We start from the raw sequence: 20268 nt of genomic DNA, 5'->3' as shown, positions 1-20268 counted from the left end.
CCAAGTCAGCCCATTTCGTTCCCATGAAGGATACTTGGTCTAAGATGCAGCTGGCTTTGGGTTACAGAAAGCATGTGGTTCGGTTACATGGTATCCCGAAAGATATCGTTTCTGATCGTGATGCGAGGTTCATATCGAAGTTTTGGCAAGAACTGCAAGAGTTGATGTGTACAACGTTGAAAATGAGTATAGCTTTTCATCCGGCAACCGATGGTCAGACAGAACGGACCATCAAGACCTTAGAAGACATGCTAAGGGCATGTGTTATGGACTTTGGGGGCAGTTGGGAAGACAGACTTGATTTAATCGAGTTTTCATACAATAATAGTTATCATACAAGCATTGGGATGGCACCTTTTGAAGCTTTGTATGGCCGAAAATGCCGAAGTCCAGTTTGTTGGGATGATAGTTCCGAGGCAGTGGTTTTAGGGCCACAATTGGTTCAAGATATGATTGAGCAAATCCAGTTGATTCGCCAAAAGATGAGAGCAGCTCAAGATCGCCAGAAGAGCTACGCCGACTTACACCGCAGGGACATTGAGTTTGCGGTAGGTGACAAGGTTCTTTTGAAAGTGTCACCTATGCGAGGTGTTATGAGGTTTGGGAAAAAGGGTAAGCTAAGCCAAAAGTTTATAGGTCCTTATGAAATTTTGGACCGTGTTGGCGAGGTAGCCTACAGGTTAGCTTTACCACCAGCTTTGGATAGAGTGCACAATGTTTTTCATGTATCTCAACTCCGGAAGTATGTGAGTGATCCGTCGCATATCCTCGAGATGGAGAACATCGAACTTGATGAATCCTTGTCCTATGACGAGATTCCTAAGGAGATTCTTGATCGCAAGGTTCGTAAGACCCGGAATGGTGAGACGGTCTTACTCAAGGTCCTTTGGTCTAATCATAATGTGGAGGAAGCCACATGGGAACCTGAGGAAGCTATGCGAGAACGTTTTCCTAACCTTTTTGATCAGGTATGTTTGGTTACGGGGACGTAACCGTTGTCTTTTTAAGGGGGGAGGAGATGGTCGCGATGGTGTTTTGTTTTGTTTTTCTTTGTTGGTTCGAGTCGGGATATGATTTTGTGGTAACTTGTTGTGGTGCTTGTATAGTTCCTTGGAGTTGTCTTATGTAATTGGTATAGTCTTGTGACGTATAGTCTTGTGACGTAGTGTTATGCTTGCTTGTATAGTAGAGTGTGAACTTCGGGACGAAGTTCTTTTTAGGGGGGAAGATTGTAACACTACGGATTTTCCTTGGTGACTACTCCACCGAGTAGAGCCTACTCGGCCGAGTAGTGCTTTGGCTGTGGGTTATTTTGGTTCTGCCGAGGAATACTCGGTCGAGTATAGTAAATACTCGACCGAGTTTTGGACACTCGGCCGAGTATGCACTTACTCGACTGAGTGTCCGGTTTGGCGGAGTGTTATTTCGACGGTTTTATTAGGGAATGTTTAGGGTATTTTATATTTCCGCGTCAGTTTCTAATATCATTTCAAAAGCTTTATCATTTCTACGTTACCCTAATCACACCCAAATCATTCCCTAATCCTTCTCTTAAGCATTTCGTGGCGTCATTGTGTGGGTAATCGTCGTGATTCTTGCGTATAGGTTCTCGTTGCACTGTTGGTAAGTTCTATCTTCGTGATTATTTGTACTTTTGTGGGTACTGTACATTTATATGAGAATAAGATTTTGGGAATTGTACAAAGTGTAATCGTGTTGCATGATCATTGTATAGGAGAAGACTTCGTAGAGGAGCCTTTTTGATTTTTCATGTTGCATCTCTTTGTTGATTGCTAAGGTAGGGTTTCCTACTCGGTTCTTGTGCTTTGCATGATATGTTGTAATTATCGTTGTCTCGTTGATCATCGTAGTATGGAGGTTTTGTGACAAAGTGTTGGTGTGAGGGGATTGAGATGACTGTGATGTCATGTGATTGTGATTGTGGTGGAGTCACTTGCAGGAGTGGCTTCACACCCTAGTTCGCCCTCTGTGGAACCCGCCACGGGAGGGGATGTGCACATTAAGGGACAGGGATCGTTGTCGCTCGTTGAGGAGCTGGACTAGGTGGGATCGGCTGCGGTCACCCACTGGCGGCGAGGATTACCTGTTGCGATGGGTAATCTGGCAGGGCTACACACTTTGGTGTGTAGTCGGTTACTATGTGAGCTTGGATGTTTGGGAATTGATGATGATCAGTCGAGTATTGCATTTGTTTGTCTTATTTGTTGAGTAATACTGACCCCGTTGTTATTTGTGGAATCTGCGGTGATCCATTCGGGGATGGTGAGCAGGCTTGACAGGTATTGCTAGTGAGAGCTTGGAGATTATCTTGGGAGATTTGCCACCTCGAGTCATAGCATCACCGTCTGAGTCTTAGTGGATTTTCCTTTAATGTTAAGACTTTGAAGTTGTATTTTGTTTAACAACATTTGGTTTTGGATATTGTAAACTTTACATTTCACAGTACTTTAATAATAGTGCTCAATTCAGACGCTTTTGGTATGTACTAACCTCGGGCAACCGAGATGGTAACGCACTTTCATGGTAGGGTGGTCCTGGTAAGGCACCTTGGTATGAGGGGGTGTTACATCATCTACTATCCAAAGGTTCTGAGTAAGGGGTGAGGGTACGTATTGGGAAGCCCTTTAATCGGACACCCAATCCCGCCCGCGCTAGCGGCTTCTACTGATCGATCGTGGTTGTTTAAGTGCAAAAGTTGATAAAACGGTTTAAATGCATGAATGCGCATCCAAAAGTCTTAACCTAACATGTGAATATTTCCTAAGTCGGTTTGTTTATCCAAATATCAAGAAATTAATGTCAAAGTTGGATTTAGATTGATTTGCATATGAAATGGAAATTAAACATCCATTTACCAAATTCTGGTTATGATGCTTAACACGATCCATTTATTTGAAAAAGTGTGTCAAATGAGAAAGTGTAAAAAGCAATCTCGTCAATCTGATCTGTCACGTATTCGGATTAACCGGAATCGGGATCGTCCTAGAGAAATATCAAAATGAGACAGAACAGTGCCAGGCAGCCCCATTGGGGCGCCAGCCTATTGGCGAGGGAAGGGCTCTGCCCAAGTTTTTAAATAAGAAAGCAAACAGCCTCTTGGGGCACGAGTCAGGCGACGACCCAAAGGGCGTCTCCTGGTTGTTAAAAAGGTTATGAAAACCCGTTCTAAAAGGTCGTTAAAGTCCGCTTTTGTTTTCTTATTTGAAAGTATTGTTTGGATGACTCGGAATAATTACTATTATATTAGTAATATCCGTCGTCAGATTTGCAAGTTTGAAAAGTATAGTTTACAAATAAAAATGTAAAATGTTTGATGTGAACTAATTATGTTAAGTTCATTTATTTGTAATTAGTCGATATTTATCACCGTACTCGGATTAAACCGACATGGTATAAAGAACCAAGGATGATTATGAAGTATGACTAATATATTTACAAATGTAAACAAATGAGAAAAATGGTAAATAAAATAAAAGTGGTTAAAATACCCTTTAATTTGTAATTAACCAATAACATCATCGAGTCACAGATAAACCGTCATGGTATAAAGAACCAAGGATGATTTTTGTAATGGTCAAAATATGTATCATAAAAATGAATTAAAATGGTAAATAAAAGAAAAGAATTTCCTTTAAAATGTAATTAAACAATTAATATCACCGAGTCACAGATTAAACTGTGGTATATGGAACCAAGGGTGATTATGATTTATGGTTAAAAAGTTTGTCATAAAAACGATTTGAAACATTTGAAATGGTAAAAACCGATTGCAAACAAGAAATGGAATAAAGAGGAAAGACGAGAACAAACACGTTTGAGTCTGACCCGAGAACCCACAAGAGGCGCGAGCCTCTTTGCATAGCAAAGGGCTTCTGTCTCGGGCCAAAACACGGTTTTGGCTCGTTTAACCTATATTTGAATCGTGTTATGCATTGTTCGTGCATATAAACTCATAAAAACAGTAAAGACATGAAATAAATAAGATATTTACACCCTCAAACTTACGTGTATTAATGTTTGCGACGTAGACGACTTTAGAGACGGTTTTCTCGTAGCGACTACTCGCGATCAAAGAAGTTTAAAAGAGTGCCTTAAAAAAGGATTTGGTTTTGAAAATATGTTAATTAAAACATGTTGATTGATGAATTGAGTTGGTCAAATGGGTCGGTCGAATGCACGGCGACGGTACCTAACAAAATGTGTAAGGCTCGTGTTTACGATCGGTAGGTCGTAAACACGTGTCGATTTTGTGACTTAGGACGTCGGGTCTAGAAGTTTAAGAGAGAGGTGAGGGGGCGGACACTCACGTGAGTATTGTGGTGTGTGAAGGTTGGTATTTATAGAGAAATGTGGGATGGTAGGTCGGTTGAGTTTGCTTGGAGGCTAAGCAGACACCCTAAAGAGGCGCGAGCTACCTAGTGACCGAAAGGGGTGTACTGTCCCTTTCAGAAATTTGGATTTTCCATTTGTTCTAACCAATATTTTGTTAGTTTTGATTTGTGGTCTTTGATGGTTGCTTAGCTGTGTAAGCTTACTCTTGGGTGTTATTTGGGGTAGGTATTTTGTGTCCTTGACTCGGGTTTGACCCGTGTGAGTCGGGATTTGAATTTCGAGTTGGTTTTTTGCCCGGTTTCGATTTTGACTCTAATTAGGGTCATTTTAATTCAAATGGACAGATAAAACCATTCATGGAATTATTTTCGACATTCGAGATTTGGGTTGACTCGGGTTGACTCAGGTTGACTCGAGTTGCGGGTTTCTAAGTGGGTTTTGGGTCCGAAGACGGTTTTAACTCTAAATAGTGTTATTTTAATGCAAATGAAGTTAGAAAACTTTTGAAATCATTTTTCATATTCGAGTAGTGTATTAAACCGTCTCATGTATAGCCAATCCAAGCACGCATATCAAAAACACATTATAGTCCTATCATCATCGGGTGGTTTTTGGGAGGTGCAGATACTGGGTATCTACAGTGCCCCCACTTTGACTGAGGCTTGGACGAGGCGAAAGACAAAGTATGGCCTCCAGGTCAATCGAAGATTACAACCTGAAGACCATTGCGATGTCGAGGCGACTCAAAAGGGTTTGAGCCAAGGACCTGCCGTCGGGAAGGGCGACGTCGAGGCGACTCGGGGATTCGAGTCAAGGACTTGCCGTCGGGAACAGTTTAGAGTCTGTCGACTTTCGGGTCATTTAAACTCTATTAGACTACGTATAAAGGCTCGCCAGCCATAAGAATGAGTCATACCTGAGGCATCTTCGGGATATGTCCTTGAATTTATTCTTGTTTGCGCACAAATGCTCGCCAGCCGTATTGAAGGTGTGTTTTGAGGCTCGGCAGCCATAGGAAGTAGTTATACCTGAGGCATCTTCAGGATATGTCCTTGAATTGCTTCTTATGTGAACGCGAATGCTCGCCAGCTATGTTGAAGGTGATGCGTTTTGAGGCTCGCGAGCCATGTTGAATGTGCATTGTGAGGCTCGCCAGCTATTTTGGTCAGATGATTGACTGTGGGAAATAGCCTGAAACATCGGGCTTATTTCAAGTTATTGCCTGGTAATGGATTCCAACCAGGTTGACGTTGATAGGTTCGGCTAGGGAGCGATGAACTCCAACTTGCTGGGGGTTCTAAACGAACTCCGTGGGAATAAATCATCTAAGCAAGGCTGTCTGGAAAACCATTTAGGGAGAGCGCTGCGTCGGCATCATGAATGGTATTGTGAGGACCTTTGAAAGACCTGTGTGACTTCCATTTGAAAATCGGCACTCGCTGGGGAGTTAGAAACTTCTCAGGACTCGTCGGGGATATGAGTTGTCGCTCGTTAGGAGGTAGTGTATGCCATTTAGTCGACGGGGTTAAAGCCCTTGGACTTGATGAGTCGGCGTTTGTTGGGAAGAACCCAATACTTAGTTGGAGTACGTTTGTCTTCTCAAGATTACCTGCATGGTTAGTGACCACAAAAATCCGCAGTCGCATAGAAAAGCACATAACATGGAAGAATATAACCACGTAAGCACATAAGCATGTGAGAAATTAACACATAAGCAACTAGCATGTAATATCTCACGCGAGGGGAGATAAAAATTTTGAAAGTTGTGAAGCTTAAAATTGAGTCTTGCTACTCGTAGATCCGAGATTTGATTGATTGGAGACACGTGACCGTTGCGACATTGACTCATACGGACGCATACTGACAGACTGACGTGATACGAACTCAGTATCGTCATGACACGGGGGTGACTCTGACAGACTTTGCATACGTAAGTGCAACTCCTAGCCAAGAAAGGGTGACAACGCGTATGAAATCCTTGAGGTAGAAGGTCCGCTTGGCTGGGGAACACAAATTGATTATCTTTCCACACATCTTTGCCTCCGTTCGCTTGTTTGAGATCGCTCCCTGAGGCATGATGATTCGAAGAGCGGAACCAAGACCTTGCCATCGTCCAAACCGAGCACTAGGCTAAAGGTGGTTTATTTTGGACTGTAGTTGAGTCTCAAAAGACGTTTGAGGATAAATGACGGGTGGCGTCTTGAGAGAGAGGCCCCCAGAGTGAGAAGATGGTAATTTGGCAAAAGGAGGAATAGGCGACGTCCTAAGGAAGAAGCCACCAGTAAAGAGGTGTTAGGTTAATTTTTGCAGCTTGGTGGGCTGCTTTTGAGGATTGATGTTGATGGTTGAGATGGAAATGGGTGTGCGGTTGTGTCCTTGTTGGGGGACTGCCTACGTCTTGGCGTGTTTACGAAATCAAACCAGATCGTAGTTCTGAGCTGTTTTTTCGAGGGTTAAAAATTGGAACTGTTTTGAAAGGGATATGTGGTTGTGTCCTTGTTGGGGGACTGCCTACGTATTCGCGTGTTTGCGAAATCAAACCAGATCGTAGTTCTGAGTGTGTGTTGATAATTGATTTTGAGTTGTATGGTTGTGTCCTTGAAGGACTGCCTACGTATTCATGTGGTGTGAAATCAAACCAGATCGTAGTTCTGATGATTGAAAGCTGGAAATGCGGTTGTGGAAATGTTGTGAAAGTAGTTGGTCAAAGGTTGGTCAACATCATTTTATTGAAATGGGATTTATGGAAATGGATATTTTATATTAATTATTTATTAATTATTGAGACATGTAATTATGAGACGGAAAATAATAATTAAATAATCCATATATGATGGAGGATGTATACATGTGATGCATACTAGTATAAATATATATGGTGACGGTAGTATAAGATAATTAAGGTAACAAGTATTTTATACGGTATTAATATGAGATAATAATAATATTACCTAATAAGATAAGGAAAGTTCCTCCACCTACCTATTAGTATAAATAGGACTCTCTAGCTATTCTTTTGTCACTTGTATTCACATAAATCACAATTAAAAGTAGGAGAGAAATATAAGAAGAAAACGGAGCTTCACATCTATCTTACAACCGTCTTAAGGTAACCGTCTCATAAACTATTTCTTATAATTAAATTAATAAAATAATATATTGATCCGACCTTGACCATAAACTTGACCTAGACTCGACCGTTGACCATCTTGACTAGACGTTGACCTACGTTGACCGTGACTTATTAATAGTGTAATTTCAATTGCTGTAATAGACTGTTGAACACTAATCACGATTAGGAGACCCAAAACCCAACCTAAGGCTAGACGTGACCTGACTCGGTTCTGGGTAGGGGTTCATAGGGTGGCGTGTGGTTGTTTGAGGCTGGTGGTGGCGCCTGACATGGTGGTAGGGGGCGTCGGAGGTAGTGGTGATGCCGTGTTGTTCTTGTTGTTTGTTGGTGAACCGTGACAAATAAGGAGAAACCATTGACCCATAACCCAATTTGACGGAACCCTGACCTGGGTAAGGGTAGGACCGGTAGCTGTGGGTGGTTAGGGGTCAGTTTTGATGGTAGTTGTGGTGGTTGGTGGCGGTAATGGTAGCTGTACTGTGTTGTGTCGCGAGTTGTTGTATGCAGGTTGAAGACTCGGCTTTCTCCACTGGGTTCGACCCCGCCCTAGGTCGATGATGGGCTCCACCGTGGGTTGGTGGCTGACTACGGTGGCAGTCGTGGTGTTGGGTTAGGGTTGAGTCGAGGCTAATAAGAGGGAAGGAAGGGAATTGGTTCGGTGTTGAGTTGAGTTTGGAGGAGGAAGGTGTTTGCTTGGTGTGGGCTTGGTGGTTGTAGCGTGGTGGTAGGCTGGCCAGGCGTGGTAGAGGTGGTGGCTGCCACAACCTGACCTTGATGGTGGTTCGGTGTTGGAGAAGGAGGGAGCCGGGTACAAGTAAGGGGATGGGACAGTTAGCTAGATGGAACCGTCTCAAGTATTATTAATAACTCGTTTAATTCGTAAATATATTTAATTAACTAATTGATAGTGAAACGGGTTTTGACTATTAATTAATTCGTATAGTATTAACTAACTGGCTTTTGGGTATAAATATAAATATTAATATTACCCCATTTACTTAGGTGACGGGTTTTAAAAATTGAGTCGTGAACTTATAATTAATTAAATAATTAATTAAGCGAGATATGTTTATAATTATTATGTTATAATAATTGGATAGGTATTGGACTTACGGAAGAACGCTTGTGACTATATTTATTATCATTATATTGCTTGGACTCAGAATTCGCTATCGAGGTAGGATAGCTACTCAATCACTTTAATGTTTACTTGAATGATATTATCTGATTGTATTGGTTGAATTGTTTGGAATTGAGATGGATGATATATGGTTGTTGGTTGGTTGTATCGAGATGATTTGATTTATGACTGTCTCAGCTCGTGTCTGAGATGAATTATACTATTGGTTTCCTCAGCCTCGTGTCTGAGATGGTAAGAATGTTGTATAGCTCAATTGTTTGCATTTCATATCATAAGCACTTGCATTGGTTTCCCCAGGCTGGTTCTGCAGGACTTGTCTCTGGGATGTTATTGAGATTACCTCGGCCAGGGATAAGCGGGATGAACGGGAGCCTCAGAGGATGATCATGAGCATGCATTTCATTTGCATTTAATATTTTCTTGTATTCATTTATTGTTTTTGTTTAGCTATTCCTACTCAACCGTTGGGTTGACATGTATTCGGTAAACAGCTGTGATGAACCAATATTGGGGAGCAGTTTGATTGGCAGGTTACAGATTGGGATGAGTGGACTGACGAGTCAAAGATAGAGACCTTCACGAGTTTTATAGAAGATGTAATAAAGACTTAGTTACATATATTTTCCGCTGCGAGTTTTGTAATTTAATTTAAGATCGTATTTTATTTAAGTTGTAATAAGACCATTTGAGTAATTTAATTAATAAAGTACTTTGGATTGCTATACTTTGTAACTACTGCCTCAGGAAACTGAGATGGTAAAACACCTATTTAACTAGGAATGTCTAGTAAAGGCTCTTGATTAAATGGGGGTATTACACTTAAAGTGTGAGGGTCATGACGCTAAATTCCGTTTGGTGACTCGTCTGAATGTGTGCCTAAGCGAGTTGCTAGGACCTTAAAGTGTGAGGGTCACGACGGTAAATTTCGTTTGGTGATTCGTTTGAATGTGTGCCTAAGCGAGTTGCTAGGACCTTAAAGTGTGAGGGTCACGACGGTAAATTCCGTTTGGTGACTCGTCTGAATATGTGCCTAAGCGAGTTGTTAGGACCTTAAAGTGTGAGGGTCACGGCGGTAAACTACGTTTGGTGACTCGAGGAATTGATTTGAGATAATTCCTCCTTGATCATGAATCGAAGAGGTCTAATTTGTGAAAATGTTCCTTATCATGTGAGCACACTAAATAGTGGACCCTAAGGGTAGACTAGGTATGTCCCGTTCTCGGTAGCAAAGCATTTGAGGACTCTGTATCTGGGTCAGGGTGAAAACGGCTTCGACATTATGGAATGTGGAGCTTGGTGATGATAGTTTGTTTGACAGATAAAAATCTGGAGCTGAGGGTCCCGACGGTGAATTCCGTTTGTTGACTCGAAGGTTGGTTGGATAGAAATCTCTCTTGATCATGAATCGAAGAGGCATAATTTGTGAAAAAGGTTTCTTGTTACGTGAGCACACTAAAAAGTGGACTCCAAGAATGAAATGGGCATGTCCCGTTCCAGGGAGCAAAGTTTTTTGAAGACTCCGTATCTGGGTCAGGGTGAAAATGGCTTCGGCATTATGGAATGTGGAGCCTGGTAATAATTGGCTTGTTTGACAGATAAAAATATGGAGTTTGTATTTGTGGTTATTTAAGCCGATGGGTCACGACTTGTAATGTGGTGCGGAATGGGGTCTCAGGCTTGATGTGGCCTGAGCACGAAATGGTTGGTAAATAAGAATCCCAGGTCTGGGCCTTAAAGGTTAAGGTGTGATATTACGAGCTTGAGGGGAATCCTCAGAAGCCTAGATAGCTCTCCCTGTAGCAGTCTCTAAAAGGACTTAGGGGTGAAGCAGTGTTGGTTGAGGTTTTGGTGTTTGGTGTTTTGGACTTGTCGGTCCGGGATTTGGTGTGTTGCACTCATTGGTCCTGGGCTTTGGACTTGTTGGTCCTGGACTTTGTATTTTGGACTTATTGACCCGAGGCTTTGGACTTGGTGTTTTGGACTCATGGGTCCCGGGCTTTGGACTTGTTGGTCCTGGACTTGGTGTTTTGGACTCATGGGTCCTGGGCTTCGGACTTGTTGGTCCTGGAATTTGTATTTTGGTGTTGGACTTGTTGGTCCGAAGTTTGAAAAGTGACGGTTTTTTTTTTCGTCATTTGAAATTGTGGGAAAATAACGAATTTGAATTTCGCTATTTAATTTTTGTTTGAAAGGACAGTTTTAATTCCACCGTTTAGAATTGAGAGAAAATAACGAATTTGAATTTCACTATTTCATTTTTGTTTAAAAAGGACGGTTTTTAAACCCGTCGTTCGAGATTATAACGAATTTGAATTTCGCTATTTTGTATTTGTGATTTGAAAATGACGGTTTTTGATTCTGTCATTGAAATTCGTAAAAATATCGAATTTGAATTTCACTATTTTGTTTTTGTTTTGGCTTTAGCCTTGGCTTTTGCTTTTGTTTTGGCTTTGGTTTTTGCTTTAGCTTTGACTTTGGCTTTGGCTTTGAATGGCTATTGGCTTGGGCCTTTGATTTTAGCCTTGGGTGAGTAGCTTTGATTTAACTATGGGTTTTGCTTTTTCTTCGGCTGGATGGCTTTTGCATTGGCTGAATGGCTTTTGGTCTTTGTTTTTCTGCTTAGGCTTTAGCTTTTGCTTTTGCTTTGGCTTTGGTTTTCGCCTGTTTTTTTGGCTTGGATGTATTGGTTCTTTGCCGTCCGTCGTTCGGGGAAGGTAACGGTGCAGACAGGGATGTAACCGTTGGTAAGAGGTTGATACTTGGTGATGGGATGTTTTTGTGGGGAATGGGCTTGCCTTCCGTCCTTGATGATGAACAAGGAGATGTTCTGGTTTGTTATCTGGGTTCGTCATAGAATCCCTTTGATAAGAACTCGTTCTAGATTGGGTGCTAATAAAAGGTTTCTATTGCCAGACATGGAATAGGTAAAGAAAATGGACACGGAGTTTCGAGTCCTTTGCTTACTCGGTACGGAGCGTCACTCGAGTGTACTCACATTGAATTAGAACATATTGTATGTTTTAAATCAATTCTCAAATCAATTCTCGTTGTCAACGGGAAATGGTAAAGGGGACAATATATGATAGATGGAAATCGTGCTTTTATTTAGATAAATAGGATGTTAGCACAAACTCGATGAATACATGTGACTCATAGGGACAGTCCCCAGTTTGTCACTAAGGAATAAAAGGACATACACTAGGATAGATATGAGAAGGCCTAAGACTCGGACTCGGACTCAGACTTGATCGTAGATACGGACCCCTAATCATCACTTTCCTCCTCGCAGGTCTATTTTGCAGCATCCGACGGCTTGAATGTCTGGTCTTGATCATTGACCCACTTGAGCACTTCACTCTCGTTGTTGGGAATGATATAAGGATAATAGTCTATAAGACTTTTATCTCCCTGCAAAATGAGATGTCCATTAGGGTTGTTTTCATCACTTGGTTGGCCTAGGGATGAAGCTATCAGTTGATGGTTGTCGATCATATCTTGAATAGCATGTTTCAGTTTGAAGCATGTTTCAGTATCATGATCATTTCCTTGATGATATTGGCAATAGGCACTGCCGTCCCAGAAACCGGTTTTCCTGCGTTCACGCGGGTCCAGAGTAGGCCTGATTGGTTGTAGGTCTTCAAGCTTTTGAAGAGCTGCACTATAGGTTGTGTTGAGTCTAGTGAATGTCCTTTAAGAACGTTCAACCTTACTATTTGACTTGAGAGATTCAGGAGGGTTATCTTGACTGAGAGGTGCAATTATGATTTTGCCAGCCTCGATCATATCTTGAATGGCGTTTTTGAGTTTGAAACAGGTTTTGGTGTCATGGCCCTTGCCTTGATGGTATTGGCAATAGGTATTACCATCCTAGGATTGGGCTCTTTTGTGTTCGGGTTTTGTCCGGAGTTGAACCAATGGGTTGGAGCATTCCTTCTGAAGCAAGTATCTCCAGAGCGGTGCCATATGTTATTCCCAGATCCGTGAATACCCTTTGATGTTTTCCCATGGTTCCAACATTGGTGTTTTTTGGTATGTTTTTGTGAGTTTTGTTTTTGTTTTTGTCAATCCTGGGCGGAAGCAGGATTTGATCGTTGTCAATGGGATGTTTTTGGGATGTTGCTTGATATTTTGAAAGGGATTTTGGTGAGGCAATTTCGTGTTCTTTGTTGGTGGGTTCATGGATATGGGAACCATCGGATGACTCATTTTCAACAGCTGTTGGTTGGTGAACAGAGGGTTGGTTTTCTTCTTGACGGCCAGTTTCATTTTTGGTAGTACCGAACCTCTTCTCCAAATTAGCTACCCGGGTGTTCAAATCATCGATAGCCACGTGCAGTTTTGAGAATATGTTGTTGATGGAGACGGAGAGCATCATTATAGCGCTTTGTATGTCATCCTCATCAATTGCATGAATTTTCTCATCCTCAGGAGAGATGAGATGAGAGCAGTCTAGGGAAAACTCCTGGCTGTGTCGAATAGGTTTTTTAGGATGATTGTTTTTGTTGTTTGTTGAGGGAGATAATGGTGACTCACCCTTTTCGATCATATCAAGGATGGCGCCTTTTAGGGGGAGACACATCTCGGTGTCATGTCCGCGACCTTGGTGATATTGACAAAACAGTTTTCCGTCCCAACTACGTCCTCGCTTGTTTGGTAGAGGGTCTGGAGTTGGACCAATCGGTTTGAGCTTTCCTTTGGAGATTAGCCTTTCCAAGGCTGCGGCATAAGGCATACCCAGATCAGGGAAGGACCTATGAGGTTGTCTGGTTTTGGTTGATGGAGCACCTAAGGAATTGGCTTCAGTGATTTTGGTTGCTTTCCAACCAGGGTTGGTTTTGTCGTTGGCATGTAGTCGGCTTTCAAGGAGCTTAACCCTTTGCTCAATATCAGAATAGGGAAAATTCTCGTTTATCATTTTGTCCTCAACTTGGGAGAGACGAGTGCTCAAGTTTTACATGGTAGCTAGGAGTCGCAGGACCATGTTGTTGGTTTCGGCAGAAGTCATGGCAGATGAAGGTTGATCAGCTTCTTGAATTCCTGGTTGACGATTGATGGCACCCAAGGGATTCCTAATTGACATAACGATAGGCGTTATAACTTGTCTTGGCAACATATTGCACAAACAAAGGCAAGTACGACACACATGTACAAAAAGCAGTTTTGTCGTGAAGACGCGACAGTGTGACTAGGTTATGAGTTCATTAAAGATCGTGAATGACCTCTTGTGTTTGAACTCTTGTTGCATGACTTTGAATTTAGACTCGAGTGTCGACTTTGGGATAGTGATGCCTAGATAGATGACTTCTGACTCAGTTTTGATGTGCGTTGATGGCGTGACGCCGTTTGGACAAGACACATACACAAACTTAACCTTTGACTCGTAATGTAGAGGAAATGCGGGTTTAAAGCCCGACAGGATTTGACTCTGCTAACGCCATTGAAGATGTCTCGACAATCAGGCGACACGACCTAGACCAGAAGGTAGGTACTAACTTCGGCGGAGACTCAACGTTATCTAGACGACTTTACTTGAAATCGACTGGACTCTAATCGACTCGAGGCTCAATCAGAAAGGTGGACTGAAATTTTCAAAAATAGAAATTTTCAAAAAGATTCATTTGTCATTCTATTGACGGCTTCCGAAGAGTAAGGATCTTTAGAAGGTCGGCCAGTCAAAATGGTTGTCTTAGGTTTGTTTTCAAAAGACGATTTGAGTTGAAATTGCGGCGGCTCTGAAAACAAAGTTTTGTTTCCGAAGACGGATATTGAAATCCCGAATCATGGATTTGAAAATAGAGAATTAAATAATTTGGAATCGTCATCATAATGGCCATGAAAACGGTTAAATTCGTTTTCAAAGAATTTAAAATTGGGTTGAAAATTTTAAAACGGTTAAGTTTGTTTTAAAAGATTGAGTTCGAATTCGAAATTTGAAAACGGTTAAATTTGTTTTCAAAATTTTGATTTTGAATTGAAATTTGAAAACGGTTAAATTTGCTTTCAAAAATTGAGCTTTGATTTGAAATATGAAAACGGTTAAATTGGTTTTCAAAGATTTGATTTTGAATTGAAATTTGAAAACTGTTAAATTTGTTTTCAAATGATTTGAAATTGGATTGAAATTTTAAAACGTTTAATATTGTTTTCAAATAATTTGAAATTGGAAATTGTGAGGATTGAATTCGTCATTACGACAGGTTAGAAAACCGTTTTAACCTTTGAAAGATGGCATGAAAATCGAAAAGTGTGAGAATTGAAATCGTCATTACGACGGCTTAGAAAAGCCAAATTTGATTTCGAAAACGAGATTTGAAATTTGGAAAGTTGCACGGGTTGAAATCGTCATTACGACGGTTTGAAAACTGATTTCGAATTTTGAAAATTCGAGGGTAGAATTCGTCATTACGACGGCGTAAAAGGGCGCTTTGAGAATGCAACGGTCGACGAGGGACAAAGGTTTGAAACGGCCATTATGACGATGTAAAAGGGTATTTTGAAATGGTTTGTGAAAACCAAGGTTTGAAATCGTGATTACAACGGCATGAAAAGGTTTATTTGAAATGGTTATAAAAACCAGGTTTGAAAATCGTCATTACGACGGCCTAAAAAGGCGTGTTGAAACGGTTGAAAAAAACCGGGTTTGAAAATCGTCATTACGATGGCTTAGAAAGGCGTCTTAAAGTGGTTGTGAAAAACTGGGTTTGAAAATCGTCATTACGAAGGCCAAGAAAGGCGTGTTAAAGTGGTTGTGAAAAACCGGGTTTGAAAATCGTCATTACGACGGCCTAGAAAGGCGTGTTGAAAAGCAACGGTCGGCGAAAGACCGAGTTTTGAAATGGCCATTATAACGGCGCATAAAGGTGTTTTTGAAAGTTTGAAAATGACACGGAAGGACTTATGATCACATAGCACATAAGCACTCACAGTTTCATTATATTATGCATAATGCTGACACGGGTTTTGGCTTAAAAGGGTGGGTTACACACCAAGCGATCAAACCCCGATTTTCGAGAGGGATACCAATCCAAACAAAATGTGTAAGGAGGGTGCCCTAGCCTCGTACTCAAAGGTGATGAAAGCTCTTTGACGAAACAGAAATGTGTAACGTCAACGGTATGCTTGACTCAACAGAGATTCGAAACGCGGGGATGAGAAAACTCACACCGACGAGACGAGCCAATTGGTCGATAAAGGTTAGGTTGTGGGCCCGAATAAGGAACCCGAACAATGACCATAATATCAATTAATGCACTTTTAACCACGACCTCGTTCGAGTTTCACCTCTAAGGATCACAAAGACACAAGTGTCCTAGTTTTCCCCAGCAGAGTCGTCAATTTGTGGACATGGGCCACAAGCCGGTCTGTGGATTTGGGCCACCTACCGGTCCGTAGTCACGGGCCACCTGCACGCCAAGCCAAACTGTGGATATGCAGCGGTCTTTTGAAAGCCACGCTCGGCGGCGTAAAAATGCTTTCGACCTGATCGCTTTAGATCGGTCGGTTTCGTCTCGGCAAAGGTCTGAAACGATACAAGAGATGTTCGGAGTCGGCACCAAGCAATTATGGGATGCCTGGAACCCGTTCGAAATCTACTTTATACCTCGGTCAAACGAAGCACAAAGCAGTGTTCGACATAGGTACTAAAGATAAGGACTCGTCTCCCTTTTAACATTTTATGCCTAAAATGACTCTCGTACGCCCTGGATAAGGTCATCCACTATCCAAAGGTTCTGAGTAAGGGGTGAGGGTACGTATTGGGAAGCCCTTTAATCGGACACCCAATCCCGCCCGCGTTAACGACCTCTACTGATCGATCGTGGTTGTTTAAGTGCAAAAGTTGATAAAACGGTTTAAATGCATGAATGCGCATCCAAAAGTCTTAACCTAACATGTGAAGATTTCCTAAGTCGGTTTGTTTATCCAAATATCAAGAAATTGATGTCAAAGTTGGATTTAGATTGATTTGCATATGAAACGGAAATTAAACATCCATTTACCAAATTCGGGTTATGATGCTTAACACGATCCATTTATTTGAAAAAGTGTGTCAAATGACAAAGTGTAAAAAGCAATCTCGTCAATCTGATCCGTCACGTATTTGGATTAACCGGAATCGGGATCGTCCTAAACAAATATCAGAATGAGACAGAACAGTGCCAGACAGCCCTATTGGGGCGCGAGCTTATTGGCGAGGGAAGGGCTCTGCCCAGGTTTTTAAATAAGAAAGAAGACAGCCTCTTGGGGCGCGAGTCAGACGACGACCCAAAGGGCGTCTCCTGGTTGTTAAAAAGGTTATGAAAAACCGTTCAAAAAAGTCGTTAAAGACCGCTTTTGTGTTCTTATTTGAAAGTATTGTTTACGTAAAACATTATTATACTAACAAGTTTTAGATAACTATCAATTCAGACAATACGTCATAATGGAACTTAGATTATTTCATTGACCTTTTTCACATGTAAATGAATGTAATCTTTGCATTGAAAATTGTTACTTAACTTTAGTACGTTGTTTAGTTCAAATGTTACAAAGCGCTTTACGACCTATATAATATTAATATGTCATATTTCTTTTTCTTTCATGAAATATTACCAAATTTCAGAAATTGTTTTTAAATTACTTGAGAAACGTTATATTTAAACATACTTCAAGAGTTCACATGCGATCAAAAGCGTGGAGGCCAACTATTGGTAGTTAATCTTTTTTATCATACTAAGTTATACTTTGTATTAAAAGAGTTCATAATGGACGCTTTAAAATTTTAGTTAGACTTGGCAAACAGATCGGGTTATGTTGTGTTCGTGTCACATGTAATTGGGTCACAAGCCTTTATGCTCAAATCCGGCCCAATAAAATCTCTGTCGGCCCACTTACATAAACAACTCATCAAGCCTCAATCTCAACCCGTTAATTTCGTGTCAGAATCGTGCCTTGTTTTTGTGTCATGTCTATTTTTGGAAAGTGTAATTATATTTATGTGATGGAGGATCAAGGAATATAGGATTAATTTAGTAAATAGGTCATTCCCGCCGGGTTCGTGTTTAGAGAGCTCAACCCAATCCAATTAAATATCGTGTCATGTTTCCTGTGGACCCCATTATATTAATGGGTCATTAAGCCTTAACCAAAAATCATTGTTTTCGTGTCAGGTTTGTGTCGTTTTTTCAGAATGTGTCATTGTTTGCCAACTCTAGTACAGATGAAACAAGAGTATGTTTATATAGTGAAACTAACTGAATAGATAGTGAAAGTTCAAATTTTTAAAAGCAGGTGTTGGGAAATAAGATTAAGTGCAAGAAAGAAATGTAAACAAATTATGTCTTCGTTATGATAAAGGACATAACTAACAATTTTTTTGGTGAAATATATGCAACCTAGTACTACCAGATAATAATAGCATTAACCACATAATTCGAATTGCGCAAATATGTTAAAGAGCATACGTCTTATTATTCATTGTGTGTTTTAAATTACAATTCAGATAAATTTAAGCCTTATCACCAACATGACCAAATGTCTTGCAAAGTTGCCAAACATCATCATTTTTACCCCAAGTTGCCCGTGCTTGTTTCTTCTGAAGATGCAAGTACACAATCGTCACTTCTGTTAGAAGATCGTGACAATCCTCTCCGACATTTAACAAAGCGCTACAACACTCTTTTGAAACATCTTTTCCGGTAGCAAATATATATTTAGATATGACATCTCCACAAGTTTTGCCTAAATCAGTTGCACATTTTTGGAATTCATCGGATGCGGTAGGGCTAGGTGTAGGAACAGATTCAATAGCAAAACCGTATTCTGCCATAATAAATAAAAGAGTTAGGAGTAGAGCAATCATGACTGGCTTTGACTCCATGATAAAAGGTTAAATTTAATTATTCGTATTTTTAGTGTTAAAATTATTTAGCGCACTAAAATATAATAATATTAAAAAAATGCTCGTTGTTTGAGAGAAAATGAATTCATCGTGTTAATTTATATTTACAATTTCACATTTAATAACGCTTTACATTTTTTCTACGTTTAATAAACATACATTATTGTTAGGATTTATTTAAAGTTAATTTATATGAATTATTAATTTTGATGAGTTTGTTTTTTACTTATCGAATGTTTTTTCTCTTAGGCTCCTAAATTTTTTGAGGTTTCTTAGCAAAATTTAGTGTGATATGCAAGTTACGTTATTAAAGCGTTTGCCAATATGATAATTATAATTGAATTTACTCAAATGAAAATATCGGATTGTTTTTATCATATGATAAGTGTTTCATTTGATTTACTTGCTTTAGCATATTAATCTTATTTTATATTATATTTATATCCAAATTCAATTTTTATTTATCTTCATTTCTTTATATTAAATTATAGATTGAGATATTTTTTATGGTAACTGTTTTGATAAATTTCTACCAATTAGGGTTTAAGCGGTCTTAGCGTTAGGTCTGAATTATGGTTATTTATTTGTTGTATGATAATTTGAATGCGTAACGTAAGTAAATAACACAAGCAATTTTGGTGACGCGGAAAACCCGATTTGAGAAACAACTGAGGGGGGAGACGGAATCCCACCAAGATTTTCACTATAATTCGAGGGGAAGTACAGTTCAGACGTTTTTTATGCTTATGGAGGTTAGAGTATTGTTCTTGTATTTTTCTGATGATCCTCCTTCTTTGCATTGAGGCTCCTTATATAGTGGAGCTCGCTTATCTAGGGTTTCTTGCTTTTTCTCCAAGTATTCCTAATTTTACACGGAATAGGACTTTCCTTCCCTAGATATGGTTAGTGATGGAGTTCCCATATACCTCTTCCACACGGATTCAAGACCCGTGCCTTGCACCGCACGCTGATGCTGCTTCTCTAGCTCCCTGATGCCCTGCGTCATATACTGCTTCCAGACCCGCTGCCCTGGGTCAACCCATATCTGGATTTTGGGCCTAACAGTTTCCCCCAATTTTCCGCGAAAGTCCAACCCTAATTATTTGAGCGGGAAATTGCAGTGTATCGTTGAGTGACTTCTCGCATACTCCTTTTCAATTCACATTTTCAAAACTCCAACCACCTCATCCTATTTAATCTCATCCGCCCCCTTACATTCTCTCTCATCAATCATTCCACTTCCTCAAAACCTTCAAATTTTCCGTCTCCCCAAACCCATCTTCTCAACGTCCTTTCACTGTCAGCGCCGCCTTCCTCCGTCTTTTCAGGTATTCTCACTTCTCTCTCCTCACTTATCATGGCCAAAACCCGATTTTCATCATCTTCATCCACCACCATTGACCTCATCGAGGACGATGACTTCCCTTCGCAGGGAGTCCTCAAAAAAGTGCATTCCGGTGACTCTCACCTAACCCAAGAGGACATCCCTAGGATCAAAGCCTTGCTTGGCTTAGGTGATGATGTGGTGATCCTCATCCCCAAACCTGGTCAGAAGGCAGACGCCTTTCGTGCGGGGTTGATCTGCTTGTACACCTATCCTTTCGTCCTCGGCCTTAGATTCCCCTTTCCCCTGATGATCCAAGAGTTCATCCGCCTGAACTCCATTCCCATGGCCCAAATCGCCCCTTATGCATGGAGGATCCTCTTGTCCACTGTCGCTTTGAACAATATTCTAGACGCCGGGATTGGGTTATCAGATATTGC

General features: G+C 40.7%; 1 protein-coding gene across 1 annotated transcript; it reads left to right on the top strand.

Moving 5' to 3' along the window:
• The first annotated feature begins 449 nt into the window (after positions 1–449).
• LOC141601129 (uncharacterized) lies at positions 450–12260 on the top strand. The gene is made up of 3 exons (XM_074421396.1): positions 450–968; positions 11251–11371; positions 12193–12260. The coding sequence occupies exons 1-3, from the start codon at positions 450–452 to the stop codon at positions 12258–12260; spliced, it is 708 nt and encodes a 235-aa protein (XP_074277497.1).
• The last annotated feature ends 8008 nt before the right edge of the window (positions 12261–20268 follow it).

Source organism: Silene latifolia, chromosome 9 (genome assembly GCF_048544455.1).
Source record: "Silene latifolia isolate original U9 population chromosome 9, ASM4854445v1, whole genome shotgun sequence".
Taxonomy (NCBI): Eukaryota; Viridiplantae; Streptophyta; class Magnoliopsida; order Caryophyllales; family Caryophyllaceae; genus Silene; species Silene latifolia.
Note: the sequence above shows the minus strand (reverse complement) of the source record. Positions and strands in the feature narration are given on the sequence as shown.

Bases quoted from the DNA above. Each gene is read 5' to 3' on its own strand.
- LOC141601129 (XM_074421396.1), top strand. From the start codon at position 450: ATGATTGAGCAAATCCAGTTGATTCGCCAAAAGATGAGAGCAGCTCAA. The intron at 969-11,250 runs GTATGTTTGGTT...TTTTCTGCTTAG, and splicing joins TTCCTAACCTTTTTGATCAG to GCTTTAGCTTTTGCTTTTGC. The intron at 11,372-12,192 runs GTAAGAGGTTGA...TATTGGCAATAG, and splicing joins AGACAGGGATGTAACCGTTG to GCACTGCCGTCCCAGAAACC.